At 46.8% G+C, this 24199-nt stretch overlaps 1 protein-coding gene across 4 annotated transcripts in view; it reads right to left on the bottom strand.

The window, feature by feature from the left end:
* Window positions 1–24199, bottom strand: part of SLC4A11 (solute carrier family 4 member 11) — a 131618-nt gene that overhangs the window by 58981 nt on the left and 48438 nt on the right. For 2 of the 4 annotated variants that reach the window (XM_088450891.1, XM_088450893.1), the window contains exons 3-5: window positions 21180–21338; window positions 8216–8262; window positions 2415–2646 (exon numbers count right to left, since the gene is read on the bottom strand). In XM_088450891.1, the coding sequence (XP_088307017.1) occupies window positions 2415–2646; window positions 8216–8262; window positions 21180–21338 (438 nt within the window). The remainder of the gene's footprint in view (window positions 1–2414; window positions 2647–8215; window positions 8263–21179; window positions 21339–24199) is intronic. The other 2 variants (XM_088450892.1, XM_088450894.1) reach the window with 1 other exon arrangement.

Genomic DNA, 24199 nt, shown 5'->3' with positions numbered 1-24199 from the left:
TCTGTCACTCAAATTATCAGGCATTCGCTATTTTGCGAGCACATGAATTTCGGCCGCACTGACTGGTTCGCGCATGCGTATAACGATCCGTACGCATGCACAGTTGGGCAAACATCGCTCGGAGCGAACGAACTGCCGCTTACGAGTGGCTCTGAATCAGGCCCTTTGTCACTTTGAAATAATATCCATCGGGACACTGATAGCTACTGTTGGTGATTATCAATATTTGTGTCTGCATATGTGCTTGTTTATTTAGCTTTTGTCATATTGGAACCAAATTTTCCATTCGTTTGTTACAAGATATTTATCTTGAGATCAATTATCTTTTTTTCTCAAGGATGACAGGATACATTTACAGTCGTATATAATTGCATGATTATATTTATTTGTTTTATATTGAACTGCAGTTCATTTTTTATGTTTATTAAACACAATTGATATTACATATACACTAGGGTTTATTTTTGGATTCCGAGTGGAAAACGGAGTACCCACTCAAACACAGGGAGAACATACAAAGTCCACACAGTTAGGGCCGTGGTGGGAATCTAATCCACGACCTCAGTGCTGTGCGGTCGTAATGCGGGCCATTACATCCACCGTGCTAAGATAACAGGCATTCAGAGAATGAGATTTTCCCGCCTAAATCTTTTCCAGAGGCAGCAAAACATAATCTCCCTCAGTCTGCCAGCGCAGTTACTTTTATTTTGGCAAGTATAGAATTAAAAGAATGATAATAGCTGTAGATTTTGCCGATATGAAACCACATTATCGCCTCTCAGCCACGCAGAGCTGGCCCAGGAGAGGTTTATGTGAGGAACTGGCAGCACAATACGCCATCGGTATGCTATTTGTACCAAAGTGATGTATTTCTACTCAAAACAAATATTAATCTGCATATATTTGTCCTGCAAAGTAAAACGTACGCCGGTCCACATTACTATTAGAATGCATAGATACATCTACCAAATCTTCCATTTTACCAGAGGTTTTCTGGTCTTAGCCGAATCACCAAAACAGGTCCACGGGTGGCAGCGAACACCAGATCACCGGACACGAGGAGTTTACGCAAATGCATGTTTGTTTTTTTGTTTTTCGAAAGATCATATTTGAGAACCGGCTTTTGTATCTATAGGCCTGGTTTAATTTGCTGATTTTTTTCTAAGGTTTGCTTCATTTTTTCGCTTCTATTTAAGAGCAACTTCCTACGTCTGGCGATCCCAAATCAGATTCGGTGTAAGCAAAACAATTATTTAATCGGATTGGCGACTCTGTCCCCTGCCATAGACTAGCATGAAACAGGTTGGGCACAGTGCGTAAATAAAGCAAGACACGGCGAGCTAAAGAGACGTGACGGGGGTGCGCTGCGTCTATCAGTACACGTGCTGAAGCTCCCATGTAAATAGGGTTATTGCCTAGTCAGACAAACTCCAACAGCTGCTTTACCTCAGCCAGAGCTGGAAGGAATTATGTTCCAGTCTCTTAAGTGCATGAGTCACCTAAGAAATATTTATGAAGGAAGAAAACAAGAGGCTAATTGGTAGGAGATCCTGCCGCCCATCGCCATGCCAAGCACGCTGCGTGGTGCCAATACAAAGCGTAAACACGGGAACTGTGCATATTTATTATTGCTTAAAAATAAATATATCTGTCCGCACGGCTGTCTCTCTCGTTCCTCCCATACATGTCGTAACACAAAGAAATGTACAAAGAAACAAAGCTGCAAGAGAAGCAGATTTTTCTAAAAAAAAAAAGAACCATTATACAGCAATATCATATTGTGCAATTGTCCCAGGAATGCTGCAAGCTGTAAGCAAGCCCTGCAGGAGTCCTACCCCTTGGAAAAGCCAAACACTGTCCTGTTCTGTCCCGGCCCCCCGCTGAGCCGTCATAAAATCAGATACTACACAGTCCCAGCACATTCACAACGTTCCCCCAATACAAGTCTACATTCTGCTAAGGTATGCATAATTTAGGAATGCTAATAATTCCTATGGATCTTATGTATTAACAGGTTTTTTTCTATAGCACACACATATTACCAATTGTGTGAGGAAACCGCAGTACCCAGCGGATAGCCATTCGATCACGAGAGAACATACAAACTCCACACCGTAAGGGCCTCGCTGGGAATCAAACCCAGGACCTCGCCTCTGTGACGCTAGTAATGCTAACCATTACACCGACCGTGCTGCCCCGGATAAAGCGCTGTGCACTCTTCAGTGACTGCATTGTCGATAAGGCGGTCGGCGTATCACGCAATGCAACGCAACATCCAAAAACAATTTCTCCTTGGGGGGAATAAAACAAAGTACCAAAATGGAAACGGACAGCTACGCGTGCAGGACATAAACCCATAGGTGGACAATGGTAGGTTATAGGAATGATTGGAAAAAAACCTATAAGAGACTCACCGTTGCCTTCCCTCGGAGCGCCAGAGTCCGTGAATAAAGTGCTCATGATTTTGTCAAAGTTGCAGCTGGGTTCGGCGTTCTCCGGGTCTTCCACAAAGTGCTTGAGCATTTCCCGCAGCACGTCGTCCAGCGAGGTCGCCGTCTCGTCCAGAATGATGCTGGCTTTGGCGAGGAAGCCGTCCAGGTCCCGGTGAGCTCTCACCTCCTCCTCGAAGTTCTTTAATTTTAGGTACTGAGTAAACAAAAAGGACGAGAGCTCAGAAATCGTTTACGTATTTCTTGTGTTTAGGTGTCGTTACTTTCAGAGGTTATGGATGTATACAGGGGTCTTCTTAAACATGTATTAGGGGGAATCGTTGCTTTGATCTGCGATGTTTATTTATAAGGAATATAAAACGAATTTGGATTCTGAATATATGAACCTTTCTGGCCTTAGGAATTTAGTCGAAAGACAAAAACAATCTTAAAAACAGTTAAGAGAAAGGTATAATCTGGTCTTTCAAATCCTGACAGCCGACACCAGGGAGCTCTAGTCTACAGACTACAAGCTGATCACAAATGACAGATGTCGGTGTAGGTTAGCAAATAACGGTACACTTATGCTGCCCATCCATTAAACGATGCGGGGGACGATGGCACGATTACTACGCCATCATCTCCCGCGAGGTGAACTGCATGCACTGAACGTTCAGAGTATGCAGATCAATCATCCCCAAACATGGCAACCTGATGGCGGTTGTCAGGTTGACCGGCATGTTCGGGTGATGATTGATGTTAAAAATGACCAGCGGGCGCACGCATCGCTGGTCGTTTTTAACCTTTTACTGCCCGATTTGCGGGGGATTACCAAGCCATGGAGCGATAACGACCGCCGTTATCGCTCTATCGCTAGGTATAATCGCCTAGTGGATGGGCAGCATAATGCCGCATACACACTAGACCAGGCCTGGCCAACCTGTGGCTCTCCAGCTGTGAAACTACAAGTCCCAGCATGCCCTGCTACAGTTTTGCTATTAGGGAATGCTAAAACTGTTGCAGGGCATGCTGGGACTTGTAGTTTCACAACAGCTGGAGAGCCACAGGTTGGCCAGGCCAGCACTTCACGATCTTTAAGGACGATAACAATATCGTTCAACGATATATTGCTCAGAGTGTATGCAGTGAACCACCGAGGAGCGCTCCCGCGGGCCGTTAACGATGTCTTCTGTCATCCGTACATGCAGCCCAATCTGACGATATCCTCCAGAACTGCCTGTTCAGAGATGTGGCAGGATGACTACACTGAAAGATATCATTAAAGAGATCTCTCAGTGTGTGCACCCAATATCATTTGTGCACTACGGAAAGTCCAAGGGAAATCCTTCAGCAATATCGGTCGTACAGCTCATCGCCCCGTGTGTATGAGCCTTAACGCCTGCAGTTATCAACTTCCTGCCACTTCTGAAGAAATCAGATTGGTGCTCGTAGAGTCACTATATGCAAAGTAACCGCAAAACAGCATTTTTACAAATTGCCAAATATATGTATGCAGGGAACAAGTGAAGCGTTGCCTGTGCTGCCTTCGTTTTATTGGTATAAATAAATGGGTTTAATTAAGCCGAATTCCACATTCTGAAACTCACCTCTCTGGTCATTGCCCTTAGGAGACAACAACTGAAGTACAACAAAAAAAACAAATTCTAGACGACTTGTGGGCCGACAATCTGCTGCGTCGTAACATCAACAAGTTAACGAGGAGCAGGAACACTGCTGCGCTAATTACATGTGTCACTCAAACAGGAATGCGTCCTCTAATGAGCCAGTGCTTCAAATGAGTTCATTCATACTACCCCAGCAAGATGGGTATAAGTAACACTCGCATTTCTCCGATTGCCTACTGAGCGCTCATCGGAATAAAGTAAGGACTTCAATAAACACACACAAGTATACATTGTCAAAGCTACTTGCTGCAATTAAAACTTTACCAAAAAGAAAAGCATGTCTTCCAAAGTGGCATGATACAGTATATGAAAACAAACTACCTGGAATTATATTTTGATCATTCTTTAGATGGGATAGCCCATGGACAAGAGTAAAGAAATGGAGAGGAAACAACCGAATCACAGGACAAGTGATCTACCGCTGTATCGTACAGATGCGCCCAGTTACACTGTGGCTGATCGCGCCACAACGTGCGCACGCATCGAGTCATGTGATTTCCTGTGCCTGCACGCGCTACGGTACGCTGTGGCGCGCACTGCGATCGTACCATGCATTCCTATGGAGGTGTGGGTGTGAACGCAGTGCACGTCTCGTGGCAAGCGCGGCGCGATATATGCAGTGCCAGCGGCAAGGATGTAGCTGGGAATATCTGTATGTGGGATCTTCTGCAGAAAACTAAGTTATATGACAAGCACCCCCAATGCCAACGCGTGATGTCATCATTTAAGAGCAAACCGCGCAGACGCAAATGGAAGTTTTACAATCGATTGGGGGAATTCACTTGTTTCACGCTGCCCAGCTCCCATCTAAGGTGACCGGGAGCTATTCAGTTGTCTGTGCCGCTGGGCGCCCATTATCTCCGCTTTTACCCTCGAGGTGGCGAGCAAAATTCATGAGGTTTGGACAGCGCGCCCTGCAGTTTGCACGAATTTAAACACTTTACGTTGTTAATCCCGATGCATTTTTTACGCAACATACGCAATAAATAATAGGCGTCCGTGACACTCACGTCCATCGGCACAAACAATTGAATATAGCCTGTCACTTTAAACGGGAGCTGCGGACGTGAGAAAACAACTGAATCCCCCCCAATGTGCTTATAGCAGCATCACAACAACTATTACTCGCGTGCCCTGACAGAAAGAGGGAGAGGACCTTTGTCATTCTAGCCCAAAAAGGAGAACTATGAAAAGGCGTTTAGTCAAAATGATTTCCTGAAGCTGGATTGGTTATTCACAGGAGGTATCCAATCAGCTTGCCGGCATTCAGAAAATCGACACCAGAATGCTGACAGCTTCTGAATGTTGACAGTCAGAATGTTGTCATGGTCATTAGGTCGAGCAGGGCCGGCTCCAGGGGTCAGAGTACCCTGTGCCGGCTCTTTCTAGTGCGCCTGAAAATGGGGGCGTGGTCTAGTTACCATAGGCCACACCTCCTGTGTGACATTAGGCTGGGGGGGGGGAAACGGGGGGAGCCTTACCAGCTGGGCTTCCCCCAGCCCTCTCCTGGTTGCCGCGTGCATGTGCTCAGCAACCATTCAGACTCCAGGGTCCGACACCACCGCACAGCTGTGGTGGTGGGGGTCCCCGACCTCCCGATTTGACCACCCACGGGCCACTTCGGCCCACAGGTGGAACAGCGGGACAGTAATATCCCGTTGAAATCGGGATGTCGGGGAGGGGTGCGCCCTCTATGTGTGGCGCCCCTGGTCAACCGCACTGTTCGAACACCCCTAGAGCCGGCTATGAGGTCGCCAATCAATATGTAGACATGTTTTTAGGTCGACATGGTTAAAATGGGTTGAGTACAGGATGCCGGTACTCAGGATCTTCGCGGTCATAATCCTGACACCGGCATCTTGACAGGGTTAGGATACAGACACCTGTAGGTAAGTATGCTAACCCTACCCCTAAACCTCCCTGCAGCCTAAACCTAACCACCCCCCTCCTCCCGCAGCCTAACCCACATATTTACTAACGGGATGCTGACGCTGAGTTTCTGACTGGTGCCGGCATTCTGAGTGCCTGCATCCCAACAGCCATGATATGAACTACATCCCGTTAAAATGACGATACGTTCAGAAGGTCGACATTTAACAAGTTAACACTAAGGGGTCAATCCAGATAGGTGCGAAGTGCGAGTTGCTATTTTCTCTTGGAATTCGCACAGCGAACTAATTTTGCAATCCAATTAGCAACTCGCACTGAATCAGTCAGACTGAATTCGCATCTTTCCATTCGCACCGATGAAAAAAGTTTTGTTTTTTTATCATTTTCTTGCATTTAAAAAAAAAAACACACAAATCACCATTTAAAAACCTACAGTACCTTCCGAATGCCCACAAACAGCCTTCTATAGGGTCCGGATAATGAAATGATCCATTTTGGGGGGTCCAGGATGGTCTCCCCACATTTTCATGTACTACTCTCACATCTCATTTGGCAGTCTATTCGCGCCCCTCTGCTGTGAGTAGTGAGAATAGGCATTTTTAATTGTGTTGGAGAATTCTCGGGAGCGCGCATCGATGTAAAGTCTGCGAGTTTCAGAAACAAATGCACACCTCGCAATTCGCACCTAAATTGGATTGACCCTCCCCATAATGTGTTGGGGTTAGGTATTAGGGTTAGGCTAAAATAAAATAAAAAAATAAAACACATGACATGTTAAATGATTATATTATGAATGTGTCAACATTTTAACCATGTCGACCTTATCACGTCTACATATTGATTGTCAACCTGTCGAACGTCTGAATGTCGACAAGTCATGCAACACCCTTCACAGACACCCTTTATCATAAAAGTAACCATATGTGCAGCACAAAGCACCATCAAAGATTGGATAAAGGCCAGAAAGAGCCATATATTTAAAATCTAAGTTCAGTATATATTCCTTACAAACAGAAATGATTAAAGCAATACTTCCCCCTGAACAGCTTTAGGAAGATCTCTGTATACATTTGTAGCCTCAGAAAGGAGCAAAACATGTGTCAGCAATATTTACATGCCCCCCCCCCCCCCCTAGTGGATCTATGATGAAGAAACTCTCCTTGGATTTAACAGAACAATGATATTTCCCATGTATATGTGCGGAAAATGATACACGGTTTAGTGGAATTGAGGACATATCTTTGGTAGGGGAGTTATGGTATATTGTTGGGAGTCAATATTGAATTGTTGGGCCATAAGGCGATAAAACCAGATGCCAGAGAGGTCATGTATGTGCTTTTTTGGGCAAGAGAGGAAAAAAAAAAAAAAGTTTAAAAACAGTGAAAGACAGTTAAATGTATATAGGTGATTCTCTGTGTGACGTACAGGACATTTACATACATTCAAGTAAGGAAACAGTTCACATTCAAGCATTCTTCGAGGTGGAAGACTACATGAATTTTAAGGAGCATAGTCTGCTTACGTTTTATATTATTAAATTCTTTTGAATGTCAATTTGACAACATTAACGTTATTCAAATAAGCATTGTGACTTTCTGTCACATTAAATCCAATTCTATAATGTACTGTCTTTGTGTTTTTTACAGTCACATGTCAGACAGATTTAATTTGGTTTACAGTAACTGATTTAGAGTTCGTGGAGATAGCATTTTGGAACAAATTTTTGTTGAAGCAATGCTTTGTGTTTAATAGTGAGTTTTGGGGGTGCGTTTCACACCATTTTAGAAAGATGGGGTGGTTTTGTGTGTTGATTAACCCTTTTCACACCAACGTTCCCAGGTGGCTCTTGTCGTGAAAAGAACCTTTAAGCCAGCAGTAACTTTGACAGTGCAAAGGGGATTTCCATCAACTTCACGGATGTAATCAATATAAAATTTATGCTGAAGGCCACTAGAGGCAAACCCTACAAGCACAGGTAGGCAGCACAATATTTTACAACTGGCACTTCATGCTGGGAACTGTAGTTCAGCTGAGGAGCCACAGATTCTGCTCAACTCCACAACTAATATATCACTGAAAATGATGATGCTTTATTTCTTGGGCCAATACATCCTCAACTAATATAAAAAGTGACAATCAGAAAGGAGTCTACTGAAAACAAGATATAAAGGAGGCAGGGTACAAAGAGTCATGTAATAAAACGTTACTTACTTTCCGTGAAGTATGCAGCAATACGCAGCCAGAGCTCTCATTTTCTGCTGGAGCAAAACAAAATGAAGTAAGAACGTGCACATTTCAGAAACATCCATGCGACAATAGCTTCTCCCAATCACGGCCGGATTCTCATTCTCACACAGTTCTGTCCATATCTAGCACATTTTAGCAAACTCCACATCATATATCTATAGCCTGCGTGCATACATCATATATCTATAGCCTGCGTGCATACATCATATATCTATAGCCTGCGTGCATACATCATATATCTATAGCCTGCGTGCATACATCATATATCTATAGCCTGCGTGCATACATCATATATCTATAGCCTGCGTGCATACATCATATCTATAGCCTGCGTGCATACATCATATATCTATAGCCTGCGTGCATACATCATATATCTATAGCCTGCGTGCATACATCATATATCTATAGCCTGCGTGCATACATCATATATCTATAGCCTGCGTGCATACATCATATATCTATAGCCTGCGTGCATACATCATATATCTATAGCCTGTGTGCATACATCATATATCTATAGCCTGCGTGCATACATCTTATATCTATAGCCTGTGTCAAATTTGTAATACACATTTATTGTGCCATTTTGAACAATTTCAACCATAAACCAGGAGTGGCCAAAATCATACAGACAAATCATGGAGCCAGAGCACCATTGTAACAGGCGTTCTTACGCAGTTAGTCGTAGCTGAAAATATGGGCTACTTACAGTGTATCACCATTATTTTCTGACTATTATTTATTTTGCTTTGTTTTTTTTACAACTAGTAATAAATAATGAACAATTTTCATTGCGCATATTTACACTGGACCAATGACAGACATTATGTGGGCTTGACACACAGAGCACGGACAGATGCAATATGAACCACCATTACCAATGTCATCCGACAGAAAATAATAATGACCAAAACGAATGAAAGGGGAAGCTATTCCTGCCGGGTGAGTGTCACTATCACCTATAGAGATGCTCTTTATTATACAAGTGTGAGCATGCACATCAAGGGTCATGTTGCTAGGCAACTGCGATACTCCAGCCATGTTTACGCCTGGTTGTCAAGCACTGCTTAGCAACCACGGCTTTCAATGTAAGGATTTTATTTATTTATTTTTTTTTTCTGCCGTCATTTAACAGAGCAAAATAGGGTAAAGAAAAATTATTTTGCAAGTCCAATTAGCGAGTTATGGTAGAGCGGTTCTTTAAGGATAATCACCACCTTTCTGATGGCGACAAAGGGTCCTACTAACCAGATACTAGGGAACAGTACCCAAATGGGACCAGAGCACAGGCTATTCACACAAAGCGGTCAGTCCATGCAGGAGCCTATCAATGACCACTCTCTGTGTGGGTGCCCCAACAGGTCATGGCCAAAAATCATCAGATGGATTCCGACTGGACGATCTACAACAGGGGGTATTCAACATGTTGGCCCTCCAGCTGTTGTGAAACTACAAATCCCAGGATGCCCTGCATGAGTTTTGCTTTTAGGGCATGCTAAAACTGTGTGGCAGGGCATGCTGGGCAGTATAGTTCCACAGCTGAAGGGCCGCCTATTGAACACCCCTGATCTACAAGCATGCCCTACAATTTGGCAATAATGGTGCCTACTGTATATTGCTGTGCGCCAGTGGCCAGCAACTTGGACAAGTCGTAATTGATAAAATTTATAAAAATGCATTTATTAAAGGCAGTTTTTGTCAGGTGCTAAAGATGTACCTATAACGGTCGCTTATTAGCACCAGGTTTTTAAAAGAATCAGCATCGCGCAAAATTTTACACCCATCTCTCGCCGTTTCCCAAGTAATGCTGTATAATTGGGAAGATAAACTATCAGCGCTGAGCAAAACAAATGTATATCGCAATAGTACAGTAAGTTCTACAAATACCTGCACGCTGACACATGGTCACAGAGCACAAATCATAGCTTTCCAAAAACATTCAGGAGACCAAAGAACGTCTACAGCCCTCCAAGAACCCCCACAACTGAGGATTCCCCCTGCGGATTAGCAGCGAGATCTTCTCTGCGACCTGAATGAACCCGTCTCACCCATATCACAGAATGTGCATCGCATTGGTCACACTGCCCGGGCAGGTGAGTAAAGGCCCCTCATACACGGCACGATATACGGATGGGCACGATATAGGTGCTATATCGTGCCGTGTATGGGGGCCTTTACTCACCTGACAGGCCAGTATGTCAAATGGATTGCATATTCTGTGATTGCGTGCAGTGCTGCGGGGAGCGCACGACTGCCATCGGTGACAGCACGATCCGTCTTCCGACGGATCGGCAATCGCCCTGCACGGTGCATCGCACCATGTATGGGCACCTTAAGAGTGCTAGGAACCACATTCACATAGCAGCAAAGGAATCTGATCGCTGGAACGATAAGAGCTCCCACACACGGAGGTGATTACAGGCATCAGAACAACCTGGCATGGAGGGACGGGAACAGGTGGATTCTGAGCTCAGGGGTCTATTTACTAAGCAGTGTTAGGAGACAGAGGGCCTGATTCAGAGCCGCTCGTAAGCGGCCGCTCGTTCGCTCCGAGCGATGTTTGCCCAACTGCGCATGCGTACGGATCGTTATACGCATGCGCGAACCAGTCGGTGCGGTCGAAATTCATGTACTCGCAAAATAGCGAATGCCTGATAATTTGAGTGACAGAAAGAGGCGTATGTGGGTGGTAACAGGGGAAGGTGCTTGAAAACGGGGAGTGGAGAACCGATCGCAGGCGTGCTTAAAGGTCAAAACGGGCGTTTTATGGGTGTGCATAATTAAAACAGCAACGTCATTGACCACGTCACTGGGTTATTTTATAGCCAGAACTGCTCGCAAAATTGTGGTAGGAAAAACCAACCACAAGAATAGCGAGCAGTTCATACGCTGGTCGATGTACTCGATTAATCTAATAAATAGCGGACATGACGTAGGATGCGAGCGGCCAGGGGGCGTAGTTTCCCAAAAACAACCGCAAGTTTTGTTCGCTCGTTCAGACCTAGAGGCGTGAACAGACCGCAAAGAGCGAACGGTTCATTTGAATAGCCACCCCTATTTTCTGGACGAGCGAGCGCTAATTGCGTCCGGATCTGAATCAGTCCCAGAGTGAAAAGTGATAAGAAAGTGATAAGGGGCCAGCCAATAAGCTCCCAACTGCCATCTCACAGGCTGTGTTTGAAAAATGACAGTTGGGATCTGATTGGCTGGCACCTTATCACTTTTCACTCTGTCTCCTAACACAGCTTAGTAAATAGACCCCTTAGTCTGTTATCCTGATGTATGGCAGCCCCTCTGTAGGCATGGCGCTCACCATAAACATTCGATTAACGCAAGACAAATAGTCTGCTCAACAGTACAATTACTTACAAGTATTCTGCTTTTTAATGGGACACAGACAGCTACCTAGTCATCCACACGGGACATGTTAAACAATGTTGTTTACAAAGGGTAGGTAACAGAGAGGTTATAGGATAGCAGCCAGAATCAAGCTGTACAATAAAGGTGCAGGAACCCTGATGGAAATAGAACAGAACAATACTCATCAAAAGAACAAAATAAAATGTTACCAAACCATTCAGTTACACCACAGCCTATTGGGGCATATTCAATTTACACGCGAAAAGCCGTTTTCGGCAAAAAAGTTTCGCCGGTGAGGTCATTTCGCCAGGCGAAAACTTATCCCCGTATTCAATTCCAAAGACTTATCGCCTACTCAGAAAGACAATCCATTGGCGAAAAAGATTCGCCTATGAAACCAGGCGGAAAGAAGTGCAGAATTGCGGTTTTGGGGTGCAAAGCTTGGAAAACCACCCTGCACACTTGGGACAGGTCCCCAAAAGGTTACCTGCGTTAAGAAAAATTCCCCAAAAAAATTGACATAGAAAAAGGGGGCAAAAAACTCCAAAGTTGGGGTACAAACTTAAAAACTAGCGAAATAAGCTTTTGGGGGGGTCTGCAAGTATGGGGGAGGTGTTTTTTTGATTGCAGGTGCTTGCTGAACGACTGAACGTGCGTTTTTCAAAACTTCACTTTTGCGATTTTTAACCATGCTTGCACCCATTTCCATGTACCCCGAATTTTCTGGGACTAGTTATTTTCTCCAAAAAAAACTAAAATAGTCTTCATCACTTGTGCAAAGACGCTAATTAGCAGCTATTGAGAGCATTTAAGTACCCCTAATACCTTCAATAGGGCTATTCGGGGGCAACAACATTGACTCCCAATGTTAGTGCATCTTTTGGGGGGTGTCAGGCTGATTTCCCCAAATCGGACAGCACTTTTCGCCTGTGAGTTTCGCCCGGGTCCCGTTTTCGCGTCCTTTGGAACTGAGTAGGGCGAATAGCGGGGCCGCGCACAAAAAGTTTTTGTCTCCAAAACACGCGAAGACGGCGAAAAGTACGCCAGGCGAAACCTCTCCGACTTCTCGCGTCTATTTGAATATGCCCCTATAATTGTATTGAAAAGTCTGACACTACAGCAGCTAAATAACTATGTATGTAACACAGAGGAATAGTCTGACACTACAGCGGCTAAATAACTATGTATGTAACACAGAGGAATAATCTGACACTACAGCGGCTAAATAACTATGTATGTAACACAGAGGAATAATCTGACACTACAGCGGCTAAATAACTATGTATGTAACACAGAGGAATAATCTGACACTACAGCGGCTAAATAACTATGTATGTAACACAGAGGAATAATCTGACACTACAGCGGCTAAATAACTATGTATGTAACACAGAGGAATAGTCTGACGCTACAGCGGCTAAATAACTATGTATGTAACGCAGAGGAATAATCTGACACTACAGCGGCTAAATAACTATGTATGTAACGCAGAGGAATAATCTGACACTACAGCGGCTAAATAACTATGTATGTAACACAGAGGAATAATCTGACACTACAGCAGCTAAATAACTATGTATGTAACGCAGAGGAATAATCTGACACTACAGCAGCTAAATAACTATGTATGTAACACAGAGGAATAATCTGACACTACAGCAGCTAAATAACTATGTATGTAACGCAGAGGAATAATCTGACAATACAGCAGCTAAATAACTATGTATGTAACACAGAGGAATAGTCTGACGCTACAGCGGCTAAATAACTATGTATGTAACGCAGAGGAATAATCTGACACTACAGGGGCTAAATAACTATGTATGTAACACAGAGGAATAATCTGACACTACAGCGGCTATATAACTATGTATGTAACACAGAGGAATAATCTGACACTACAGCGGCTATATAACTATGTATGTAACACAGAGGAATAGTCTGACACTACAGCGGCTAAATAACTATGTATGTAACACAGAGGAATAATCTGACACTACAGCGGCTAAATAACTATGTATGTAACACAGAGGAATAATCTGACACTACAGCGGCTAAATAACTATGTATGTAACGCAGAGGAATAGTCTGACACTACAGCGGCTAAATAACTATGTATGTAACACAGAGGAATAATCTGACACTACAGGGGCTAAATAACTATGTATGTAACACAGAGGAATAGTCTGACACTACAGCAGCTAAATAACTATGTATGTAACACAGAGGAATAGTCTGACACTACAGCGGCTATATAACTATGTATGTAACACAGAGGAATAATCTGACACTACAGGGGCTAAATAACTATGTATGTAACGCAGAGGAATAGTCTACCACTACAGCGGCTAAATAACTATGTATGTAACGCAGAGGAATAATCTGACACTACAGGGGCTAAATAACTATGTATGTAACGCAGAGGAATAATCTGACACTACAGCAGCTAAATAACTATGTATGTAACGCAGAGGAATAGTCTGACACTACAGCGGCTAAATAATTATGTATGTAACGCAGAGGAATGGTCTGACGCTACAGCGGCCATATAATTTTATGCAGCGATTGTGCAAATATACGCTTATTTCGCCGCCACCAAGATCTGTATGGAGACGCTCCCCAGCGGCTTTGCCAATCCAAGCAACCGCATAGAAGGGCGTAGCTTGGTCACAGACCAGTCGATTATCGGACTTCTGAGGAGTAACCCTATGAGGCTAAAGTAATTTTCACTGCGTACAGGATTGTAGTCGCCTTCGGACACATGCCACGAAAACTGTTGCAAGACGCCTACGTTTCAGTCACCACCTCCCCGTTGCCGCCCACACACGGGACCTTATTCAGAGGCGGCCATACAGTCTACGACCGCCTCGATGTTTTGCCAGTGTGCAAGCGCACGAGGGAGCCGGCTCCCTCGTGCGCATGCGTGAGACCCGCTACGACCGACAGCGCAGGTCGTAGCGGGTCTCTTTCTAAAGGGGGCGAGCTGTCGATGTTGATTGACAGCTCGCCCCCTTTGGAAGGCGGGCCGGGGGGTGGCAGCCCAAACGGAGGCGTTCCCATGGGAACACCTGCCGTTTGGGGGAGGCCCCACTGACATCACTAGTGATGTCAGTGGAGAGCTTCCGCCTCTGACAGAGCCAGAAGCTCTCCGGGGCTTACTACAAGTGAGACCCTACCCTAGGGTCTCGACGTAAGCCCCCGATGGTCGCGATGGTCTTTGACCATCGCGACCATCACCCGAGCGGTCGTTAGAGCTGTGGGTGTTAACCCACAGCCTAACGACCGAAACAGAGGCGGGCGGTCAGGATGCAAGCGGCCGCCCAGTTTCTGAGCGACCGCTTGCATCCTCCGACCGCCTCTGAATGAGGCCCACGGTCCCTGCCTGTCAATCACTTTGTGAGTAAATCCACACGGCGAGTGGCAACGAAACTTTAACATGACGCATGCGCAGTGCGACTCATATGCATTCTCAGATTACCGATAATCGCTCCAACTGCCTAAAAACAGCAGCATTGTGTGCCCATCTCTGGATCGGGCGGAGTGTGATAAATACCAACCGACGCAGTCACTCATTGGTCAGAGCCCGGTCTCCTGCTGGCAGAAGTACCCTGAAAGTGCCGAGAGAATTTCACATACTTTCTAGATTAAGGAACTGACCTCTGCTAACTTTTATCTAAACCCCTCTACTCTTTAGAGAGACCAGATGGCAGAACCCCACCTCGTTCCCCTCTCCCACCCACCTACCCCTGGAACTCAAACGCTCTAATTCTGCATCAAACTTCCTCTATCAAAGCAGGACCTTAAACGCTACAGATTACAAAGTCCAACCGGTAACCGTGCTATAAGCACCTTTCAATGTTCATGACATTCACCAGGACATCTCCTTCCTAGTGCATTTGAATGGTGATATAAGTTACATATTACTCATCATGTATACAGCAAGGCCTTGCACACAGCATGTCACGGAGTCTGAATGAACCACATACACCCACCCACTAAATACATATAGGAGGCAGCGTGTTGCCGTCTTGCAGGCTTGCCAGCGCGGGGTCTTATCAGTACAGGAAGACGTACAGCGCGAGCCCCTTGTGCAGAAGCATTTGAGAGGTGAGGCTGCTGTGTGCATTGTCTCGCTGCTCATAAACAGCATTCATGTGAGGAAGCAGGTCCCTATTGTGTGCTGAATGCGGTTCCATCAGCTCCAGACCTCCTGCCGCTAGCCAGTGGTCTCCGAGGAATAGCGCGCTGAATCAGCTCTGAGCAGTGTATATAACGGGGGCTGCCACTGATGCACAACAACTCCCAGCATGCTCACTGCAGCTGACACCGCCATAGCCGTGTACCAGTCCCTGACGTGTTGTTACACTGGATAGTTCTTAATTGTCCCCGTTTTGCAGACACTGTCCCAGGTTTTAAAGAATCAGTCCCTGTAAATGTCCCTATTTAATCGACACCGTCCCGGAGCACAGTACAGTTTCATTTATTATACCTGCTCTAAGGATCGCTTATTATTATTCTCAGGGCTGCGTAACTTTATATTTATTGAAGTGGTCGATTTAATATACAAGAAAACTGTATTACTAAGAACAAAAACACGACGTGGACAGCAACTAATCTGCAGAACACGGATCCCGTGTCTATATTGTAGGAGCCACTGTCATGGGATCCCCCGGCCACCCCCCTGCATCGGCCCCCTGCTTAGTGTCTGGCCGGGACCCTTAATAAGATGCCAAGTCACTGGATGGAGGACGCCGTAGTTCTTTGTGCTAGAGAGCAGCGACCACTTACTGTACATACATGGAGGACATCAGCGGCCTGCCAGTAATTAGATAAAGCACGCGCTGTACAGTAATGACACACAACGCTCACACACTCCCCCGGCGCATGGGGACATGAGCTGCTTTACCTCTGGCATCATTCTTGGGATATCATGAAAGCAGACGCAGAGACACATGATCTCAGCCTGTGCCTGCAATGTGTTCTCCATCTGCCACAACACGGGGATCAGACAGAAAATACTGCATTATTTATACTGCTGATTAGTGCCAAGGGTAAACAACACACAAGAAAAAAAATGCCAGCGCGCTGCGGCAAGCGGCCAGATGATGGCGCTGCTCAGGAGCCTAATAAGACAGAGCCACGGAGGTGTATGCGGAGAGTAACACTCACAATGGATGTGTTCATGATACACCAGGAACAGACCCGTAACTAGGGTGGTGCGACCAGTGCCATGGCACAGGGCACCGCAGGGCAGGGGGCGCTGTTTGGGGCTGTCAATTTCCCTGTTTATTATCATTCTCACTTGTAGCTTCCTCTTCTTTTATCCCCAGCATCTCCTGGCCTATCCTATCTCTTCCCTGGCCCTTCCCCATGAGGCCAAGGCCCTCTCTCAGGTGCACTATATTATGTCCCTATTTATCCCCAGCATCTCCTGGCCTCTCCTATCTCTTCCCTGGCCCTTCCCCATGAGGCCATGGCCCTCTCTCAGGTGCACTATATTATGTCCCTATTTATCCCCAGCATCTCCTGGCCTCCCCTATCTCTTCCCTGACCCTTCCCCATGAAGCCATGGCCCTCTCTCAGGTGCACTATATTATGTCCTTATTTATCCCCAGCATCTCCTGGCCTCCCCTATCTCTTCCCTGACCCTTCCCCATGAGGCCATGGCCCTCTCTCAGGTGCACTATATTATGTCCCTATTTATCCCCAGCATCTCCTGGCCTCTCCTATCACTTCCCTGGCCCTTCCCCATGAGGCAATGGCCCTCTCTCAGGTGCACTATATTATGTCCCTATTTATCCCCAGCATCTCCTGGTCTCTCCTATCACTTCCCTGGCCCTTCCCCATGAGGCCATGGCCCTCTCTCAGGTGCACTATATTATGTCCCTATTTATCCCCAGCATCTCCTGGCCTCCCCTATCTCTTCCCCATGAGGCCATGGCCCTCTCTCAGGTGCACTATATTATGTCCCTATTTATCCCCAGCATCTCCTGGCCTCTCCTATCTCTTCCCTGGCCCTTCCCCATGAGGCCATGGCCCTCTCTCAGGTGCACTATATTATGTCCCTATTTATCCCCAGCATCTCCTGGCCTCCCCTATCTCTTCCCTGACCCTTCCCCATGAAGCCATGGCCCTCTCTCAGGTGCACTATATTATGTCCTTATTTATCCCCAGCATCTCCTGGCCTCCCCTATCTCTTCCCTGACCCTTCCCCATGAGGCCATGGCCCTCTCTCAGGTGCACTATATTATGTCCCTATTTATCCCCAGCATCTCCTGGCCTCTCCTATCACTTCCCTGGCCCTTCCCCATGAGGCAATGGCCCTCTCTCAGGTGCACTATATTATGTCCCTATTTATCCCCAGCATCTCCTGGTCTCTCCTATCACTTCCCTGGCCCTTCCCCATGAGGCCATGGCCCTCTCTCAGGTGCACTATATTATGTCCCTATTTATCCCCAGCATCTCCTGGCCTCCCCTATCTCTTCCCCATGAGGCCATGGCCCTCTCTCAGGTGCACTATATTATGTCCCTATTTATCCCCAGCATCTCCTGGCCTCTCCTATCTCTTCCCTGGCCCTTCCCCATGAGGCCATGGCCCTCTCTCAGGTGCACTATATTATGTCCTTATTTATCCCCAGCATCTCCTGGCCTCCCCTATCTCTTCCCTGGCCCTTCCCCATGAGGCCATGGCCCTCTCTCAGGTGCACTATATTATGTCCCTATTTATCCCCAGCATCTCCTGGCCTCCCCTATCTCTTCCCTGGCCCTTCCCCATGAGGCCATGGCCCTCTCTCAGGTGCACTATATTATGTCCCTATTTATCCCCAGCATCTCCAGGCCTCACCTATCTCTTCCCTGGCCCTTCCCCATGAGGCCATGGCCCTCTCTCAGGTGCACTATATTATGTCCTTATTTATCCCCAGCATCTCCTGGCCTCTCCTATCACTTCCCTGGCCCTTCCCCATGAGGCAATGGCCCGCTCTCAGGTGCACTATATTATGTCCCTATTTATCCCCAGCATCTCCTGGCCTCCCCTATCTCTTCCCTGGCCCTTCCCCATGAGGCCATGGCCCTCTCTCAGGTGCACTATATTATGTCCCTATTTATCCCCAGCATCTCCTGGCCTCTCCTATCTCTTCCCTGGCCCTTCCCCATGAGGCCAAGGCCCTCTCTCAGGTGCACTATATTATGTCCCTATTTATCCCCAGCATCTCCTGGCCTCTCCTATCTCTTCCTTGGCCCTTCCCCATGAGGCCATGGCCCTCTCTCAGGTGCACTATATTATGTCCTTATTTATCCCCAGCATCTCCTGGCCTCCCCTATCTCTTCCCTGGCCCTTCCCCATGAGGCCATGGCCCTCTCTCAGGTGCACTATATTATGTCCCTATTTATCCCCAGCATCTCCTGGCCTCCCTATCTCTTCCCTGGCCCTTCCCCATGAGGCCATGGCCCTCTCTCAGGTGCACTATATTATGTCCCTATTTATCCCCAGCATCTCCTGGCCTCCCCTATCTCTTCCCTGGCCCTTCCCCATGAGGCCATGGCCCTCTCTCAGGTGCACTATATTATGTCCCTATTTATCCCCAGCATCTCCTGGCCTCACCTATCTCTTCCCTGGCCCTTCCCCATGAGGCCATGGCCCTCTCTCAGGGCAACTATCTTATGTCCCTATTTAAAACATGGGGAGGGGGGCAATGCGCTCTCTGGCACAGGGCACCAAAAAGTCCAGTTACGGCTCTGACCAGGAACACGCATATAGGACAGACTTTCTACTCATCACAATATCTATGTGAGTGCTCTTAACCCCTTGGTCCCCAGGAACGGTTTGTGATGCATTAGTTTGTAATACAGTACTTTACTCTTCGTTTCCCCCCCCGGGTAAGTAAGACTTATGCATAGGTTAGGATGCAGCTCAAAAGGTATAACATGGTTTCATTATGTAGGAAAATACAACACTTACATTACTATTATCCTTCCCGTGGTTATAGGTTAATGTTGCCCTAGAAATTTACCCTGAAACGCTTCCGCTACTTCTACACAAATATGAGCGCTGTATGTGAGGCCTGATGGTGTTCTAGGACCAGAAACAACACTACAGACTGATGGTACTTACACCTTAACATCCAATAAAACATTTTATTGCTCATTCGTTTTATAAACTACGGAGGTTCCTAAAGGGTTCAGAGCAGAAAAAAAAAAAAAAAAAAGCACACAGAGAGCTTGGCGCGCACCCTGTTCCCTCTAAACCGAGCAATCTGGAAAAGAAAGGGTTAAATGGGTCTATGTCATGGTGACTCCTCCCCGGCCGGCTGAAAGCACAATCTGTGGGATTTATTACTGGAGTGCTGCTTTTAACACTATCATCCCCAGATTGCTAAGCAGAGAGGGGATCTGTGGCTATGGGTGCAGCCGAAAAAACCGAGACCCCCACCTTTCCCGCACTCAACACTGAAGCCTGTGGCTGTCAGACAGAAGGGTACGCAAGAAAGGAGCGCGAGACGGTCGCCTTCAACGTCTTGTGGTGATTTTACATACAATTCTGAGTTACAATTTGCAATTCTAAGTAGTAATATGACATTAGTTGGACAAGTCTTATACCTGCTACTCGGCCAAGCCAAGCGAGGCACTGGCCCGAGCCTTCACTTTACAGGGCGCAGTGTCGGCTGTCTCCAAGGTGAGTAATCAAGAAATTATAGTTTTAAAAATGTAAAGTGCTAGGAAAGCCCTAGAGATTGTCAATGTGCCCCTTTAGGACGCAGATCTCATTACACTGAGCTTTGAGCGGATACATAGGTGGCAGCGGACCACTCACCCAGCGGAGCACAAGGAGGAGGTGAGCTTGCGGGTTGCACAGTGACCATGGTACATGGGAGCACAAGGAGGAGGTGACCTTGCGGGTTTGCACAGTGACGATGGTACATGGGAGCACAAGGAGGAGGTGAGCTTGCGGGTTGCACAGTGACGATGGTACATGGGAGCACAAGGAGGACGTGAGCTTGCGGGTTGCACAGTGACATTGGTACATGGGAGCACAAGGAGGACGTGAGCTTGCGGGTTGCACAGTGACATTGGTACATGGGAGCACAAGGAGGGCGTGAGCTTGCGGGTTTGCACAGTGACGATGGTACATGGGAGCACAAGGAGGGCGTGAGCTTGCGGGTTGCACAGTGACATTGGTACATGGGAGCACAAGGAGGGCGTGAGCTTGCGGGTTGCACAGTGACATTGGTACATGGGAGCACAAGGAGGGCGTGAGCTTGCGGGTTGCACAGTGACGATGGTACATGGGAGCACAAGGAGGGCGTGAGCTTGCGGGTTGCACAGTGACGATGGTACATGGGAGCACAAGGAGGAGGTGAGCTTGCGGGTTTGCACAGTGACGATGGTACATGGGAGCACAAGGAGGGCGTGAGCTTGCGGGTTGCACAGTGACGATGGTACATGGGAGCACAAGGAGGAGGTGAGCTTGCGGGTTTGCACAGTGACGATGGTACATGGGAGCACAAGCCGCTGACGCACCACACTCTTAGCCTAACTAGATACCAGCATGGAGACCGTCACCCACCTGTGGTGCTCTGGGGACCTTCTAGATTGACATTCACAAAGAAGCGGATACTCTCCCCGGACACGATGGAGGAGTGCACAGTGTCGAACAGCTCCTCGCCTCCGCCTCCCTCCTCTTCTTTGGGGTCGCAGCCATCATCGGTATCGCACTTAAGGTAACCTGCAAACAAAGCACAGATGTGAGGTGAGATGTGCTGGCCTGAAAGCATATTACATATCAGTACTGTATACAGCGCTCCGTCGTTATAACGCCAGCTGCCACCACAGGCTGGAGATACTGTATAGCGGGGCGGTGCTGTACAGAGGGGGGGCACTTTAAGACGCTTTGTGCTGCCAATATACATGGTGTTAGTCAGAGATATGTGATACAGCAGGGGGGGAAAGGGGTTGGAGATCTTTATATTTAAAAGCTTGCATACAGAGTATAAAGATCCACTGCCGGACAGAAATACAAACAGTATACAGCACCAAGCTAAATAATATACCACAAGTAAGTAAGATGTTTATACACAACAACATATCTTTTAACATGGTGAAAGCAGTCATGTCTAAATGGGTTTTCACAATTTTCAAAATGGAGCCTGGACTGTGAGGGATACTGGTAGATCCAACCCCACACGCTGTAAATACACTTAGTGAGGCATCTTCCTCGCTAATGGTCGAGCTCAATAGGCCACAGATTCAACATAGAAAAAAAAAATATGCATTATCAAAGTTCCTGATGTCGGCGACCATAATAGGCGAGCTTCGGGGTTGGGCTTGTTCTTGGGGAATTTGGGGCATGCAGCGTAATCAGCTAAAATCCAGCAGCTGTAACCTTTTAGCAAGTGATCCAGTGGTGTCCGGCTGTGGGAAACAGATAGTCCGGTTACTGTACCTCTTCAGCATAGTTTAAGATTATGATAAAGGAGTAAATTCAGGTTGAAGTATCGTCACTGGATAAAGCCATCACAAAACGTCTCCCCATATCCAATGCCTTCGCCACCCCCAAGCCTTTCATTACGGAGAACAAGGTATTCACACTACTGTCTTCATCACCAACCGCTCCACTCTCATCTTTTCTAATTCCTTCCCCCCCAAAAAAAAGCTTGCCTGCACCCAGCTCACCTGTGCACCCTGTTACACTCCACTAATACACAATGCTCCCGAGGGTACCTGTGACTAAGTCTGCGAGTGTGAGTGAGTGGGCTGCAGTACAAAGATGGCCGCCACTGAAGCCCTCAGACGATGCAGGCATCTCAGAAGCATCACAGTACCGTTGTGTTCCTGCGCTCCCCTCACTCACAGACCCCTCACTAATACAATTGTTTGCTCACTTTATTATGTCAGGACATGGCTGTCAGCCAAAGAGAAACACCAGGAATGTAACCCTAGCACGGCTGCAATGTCAGAGCAAAGAGGACACTGGACACTGAAACAACCATTTTGTGACTGAACCAATATCTATGAGCATGCAGCCTGTCACTTAATGGATCATCACACAGAGATGTGACCAGCTTCTAACAGTCAGAACGGGTGCAGTAGGTATTACCGCGGGACACATGTCCGGCGGTTCAAATCCCGACAGCGGCAGCCCGGCAAGGGTGAAAATCCCGATCGTCCCTAAGGTAAGTATCGCTAACCTAATTCCCCCCCTAACCCTAATTCCCCCTCTAAGTGCCTAACCCCCCCCCCCCCACTTCCCCTAGCCTAATCTCCCGGAGGGGTGCCTAACCCTTAGGGCCCCCCCGGAGCCCTAAAACTAATCCCGCAGCTGTCCGCGCCCGGCATCACTTTGTTCGGGATGCCAGGCGTCGGTCTTCCGGCGTCTGGTTAATGACAGTCGTCCAGATTTAGACGCCTGTCATTAGTACCACGCCGAGATTAGAACGTCTGGAAGCCGGCGGTTGGGATTTAGACCGTTGGCTTCCAAACTACATCCGGTCAGAACCATTCACACTAAGGGAAATATTTACTAACAGTGCAGGTTTGTAGAAGTGGAGATGTTGCCCATAGCAACCAATCAGATTCTACATAACATTTATCTAGCACCTTCTAGAAGATAATAGCTAGAATCTGATTGGTTGCTATGGGCAACATCTCCACTTTTAAAAACCTGCACTTTAGTAAATATGCCCCTAACAATCCAAAAGGAACTAGTTTCTAGGAGATGTCGTGTCTGCATTATAGTGTACGGTTCAGGCCTGAAAATGGCTTTTCTAATCTTTGTTTTCTCTATTACTACAAAAATGTCTCATCTCCCCTCCCCCACGCTTACTAATATCACTCCCCAAACCCCCTTCCCCTTACTCATCTATTAGGGCAAACCTACTTCCTTCCCTCCAGAATCAAGGCTTTAATGACACCGTAATGACATTGCATGGTAGAATGTGGCACTGGCCTGCAGCCTACATTTATTACTGCGATATGCAAAGTCTTCTTCAGCAACGAGCCCTTATTTAGGGGAATAGTGTGCAGTCTCCTAATGAGGCTGGCTGGTAGGCGATCAAAGGCGCTCGTTTGCAATTAATCTGAAAACCACAGTGGAAAGGAAGACAAGTAGGCCAAATATGGGATGAAAATGTAGTAAAAATGTGAGAGCTGATCGCTTTGAAGGTGCTCAGGAAGGAGGAGAAATCACAGCGTAGGAGGTATTCCCAGCGCACAGCGTGTGTACAGCATCCATCTTATTTTCTTACTCAATTTTATTTTCTTATTCTTTTACGCTGTGATTAACACCTCAGCGTCCATGTGCAGAATATTTCCCACCATTGTGCGGTGGGAAACAAATGTAAGACCATACGAATATTACGTCAGTTACTCCCAAACTGGGAGCCGCTGGACGTTTAAAATTTTCACCACGCTAGCAGTTCATCATTTCGCCAACGCTTCGCTGTTAGCGGCCGCTGATTGGCAGCCGGGATGAGCGAATCGGTGGAGAGGTCACACAGGCGATTGCATGGTGATCAATAAAATCAGCAGTGTGCATTAACCCTTACAGGACACTGGTTACCCCCCGGAGAAATGCAATAAGGCCGGCTG

The sequence above is a fragment of the Taudactylus pleione genome, unplaced genomic scaffold (assembly GCF_031769625.1).
Source record: "Taudactylus pleione unplaced genomic scaffold, aTauple2 ptg000533l, whole genome shotgun sequence".
NCBI classification, from domain to species: Eukaryota; Metazoa; Chordata; class Amphibia; order Anura; family Myobatrachidae; genus Taudactylus; species Taudactylus pleione.
This window is presented reverse-complemented; position numbering and strand designations above follow the sequence as displayed.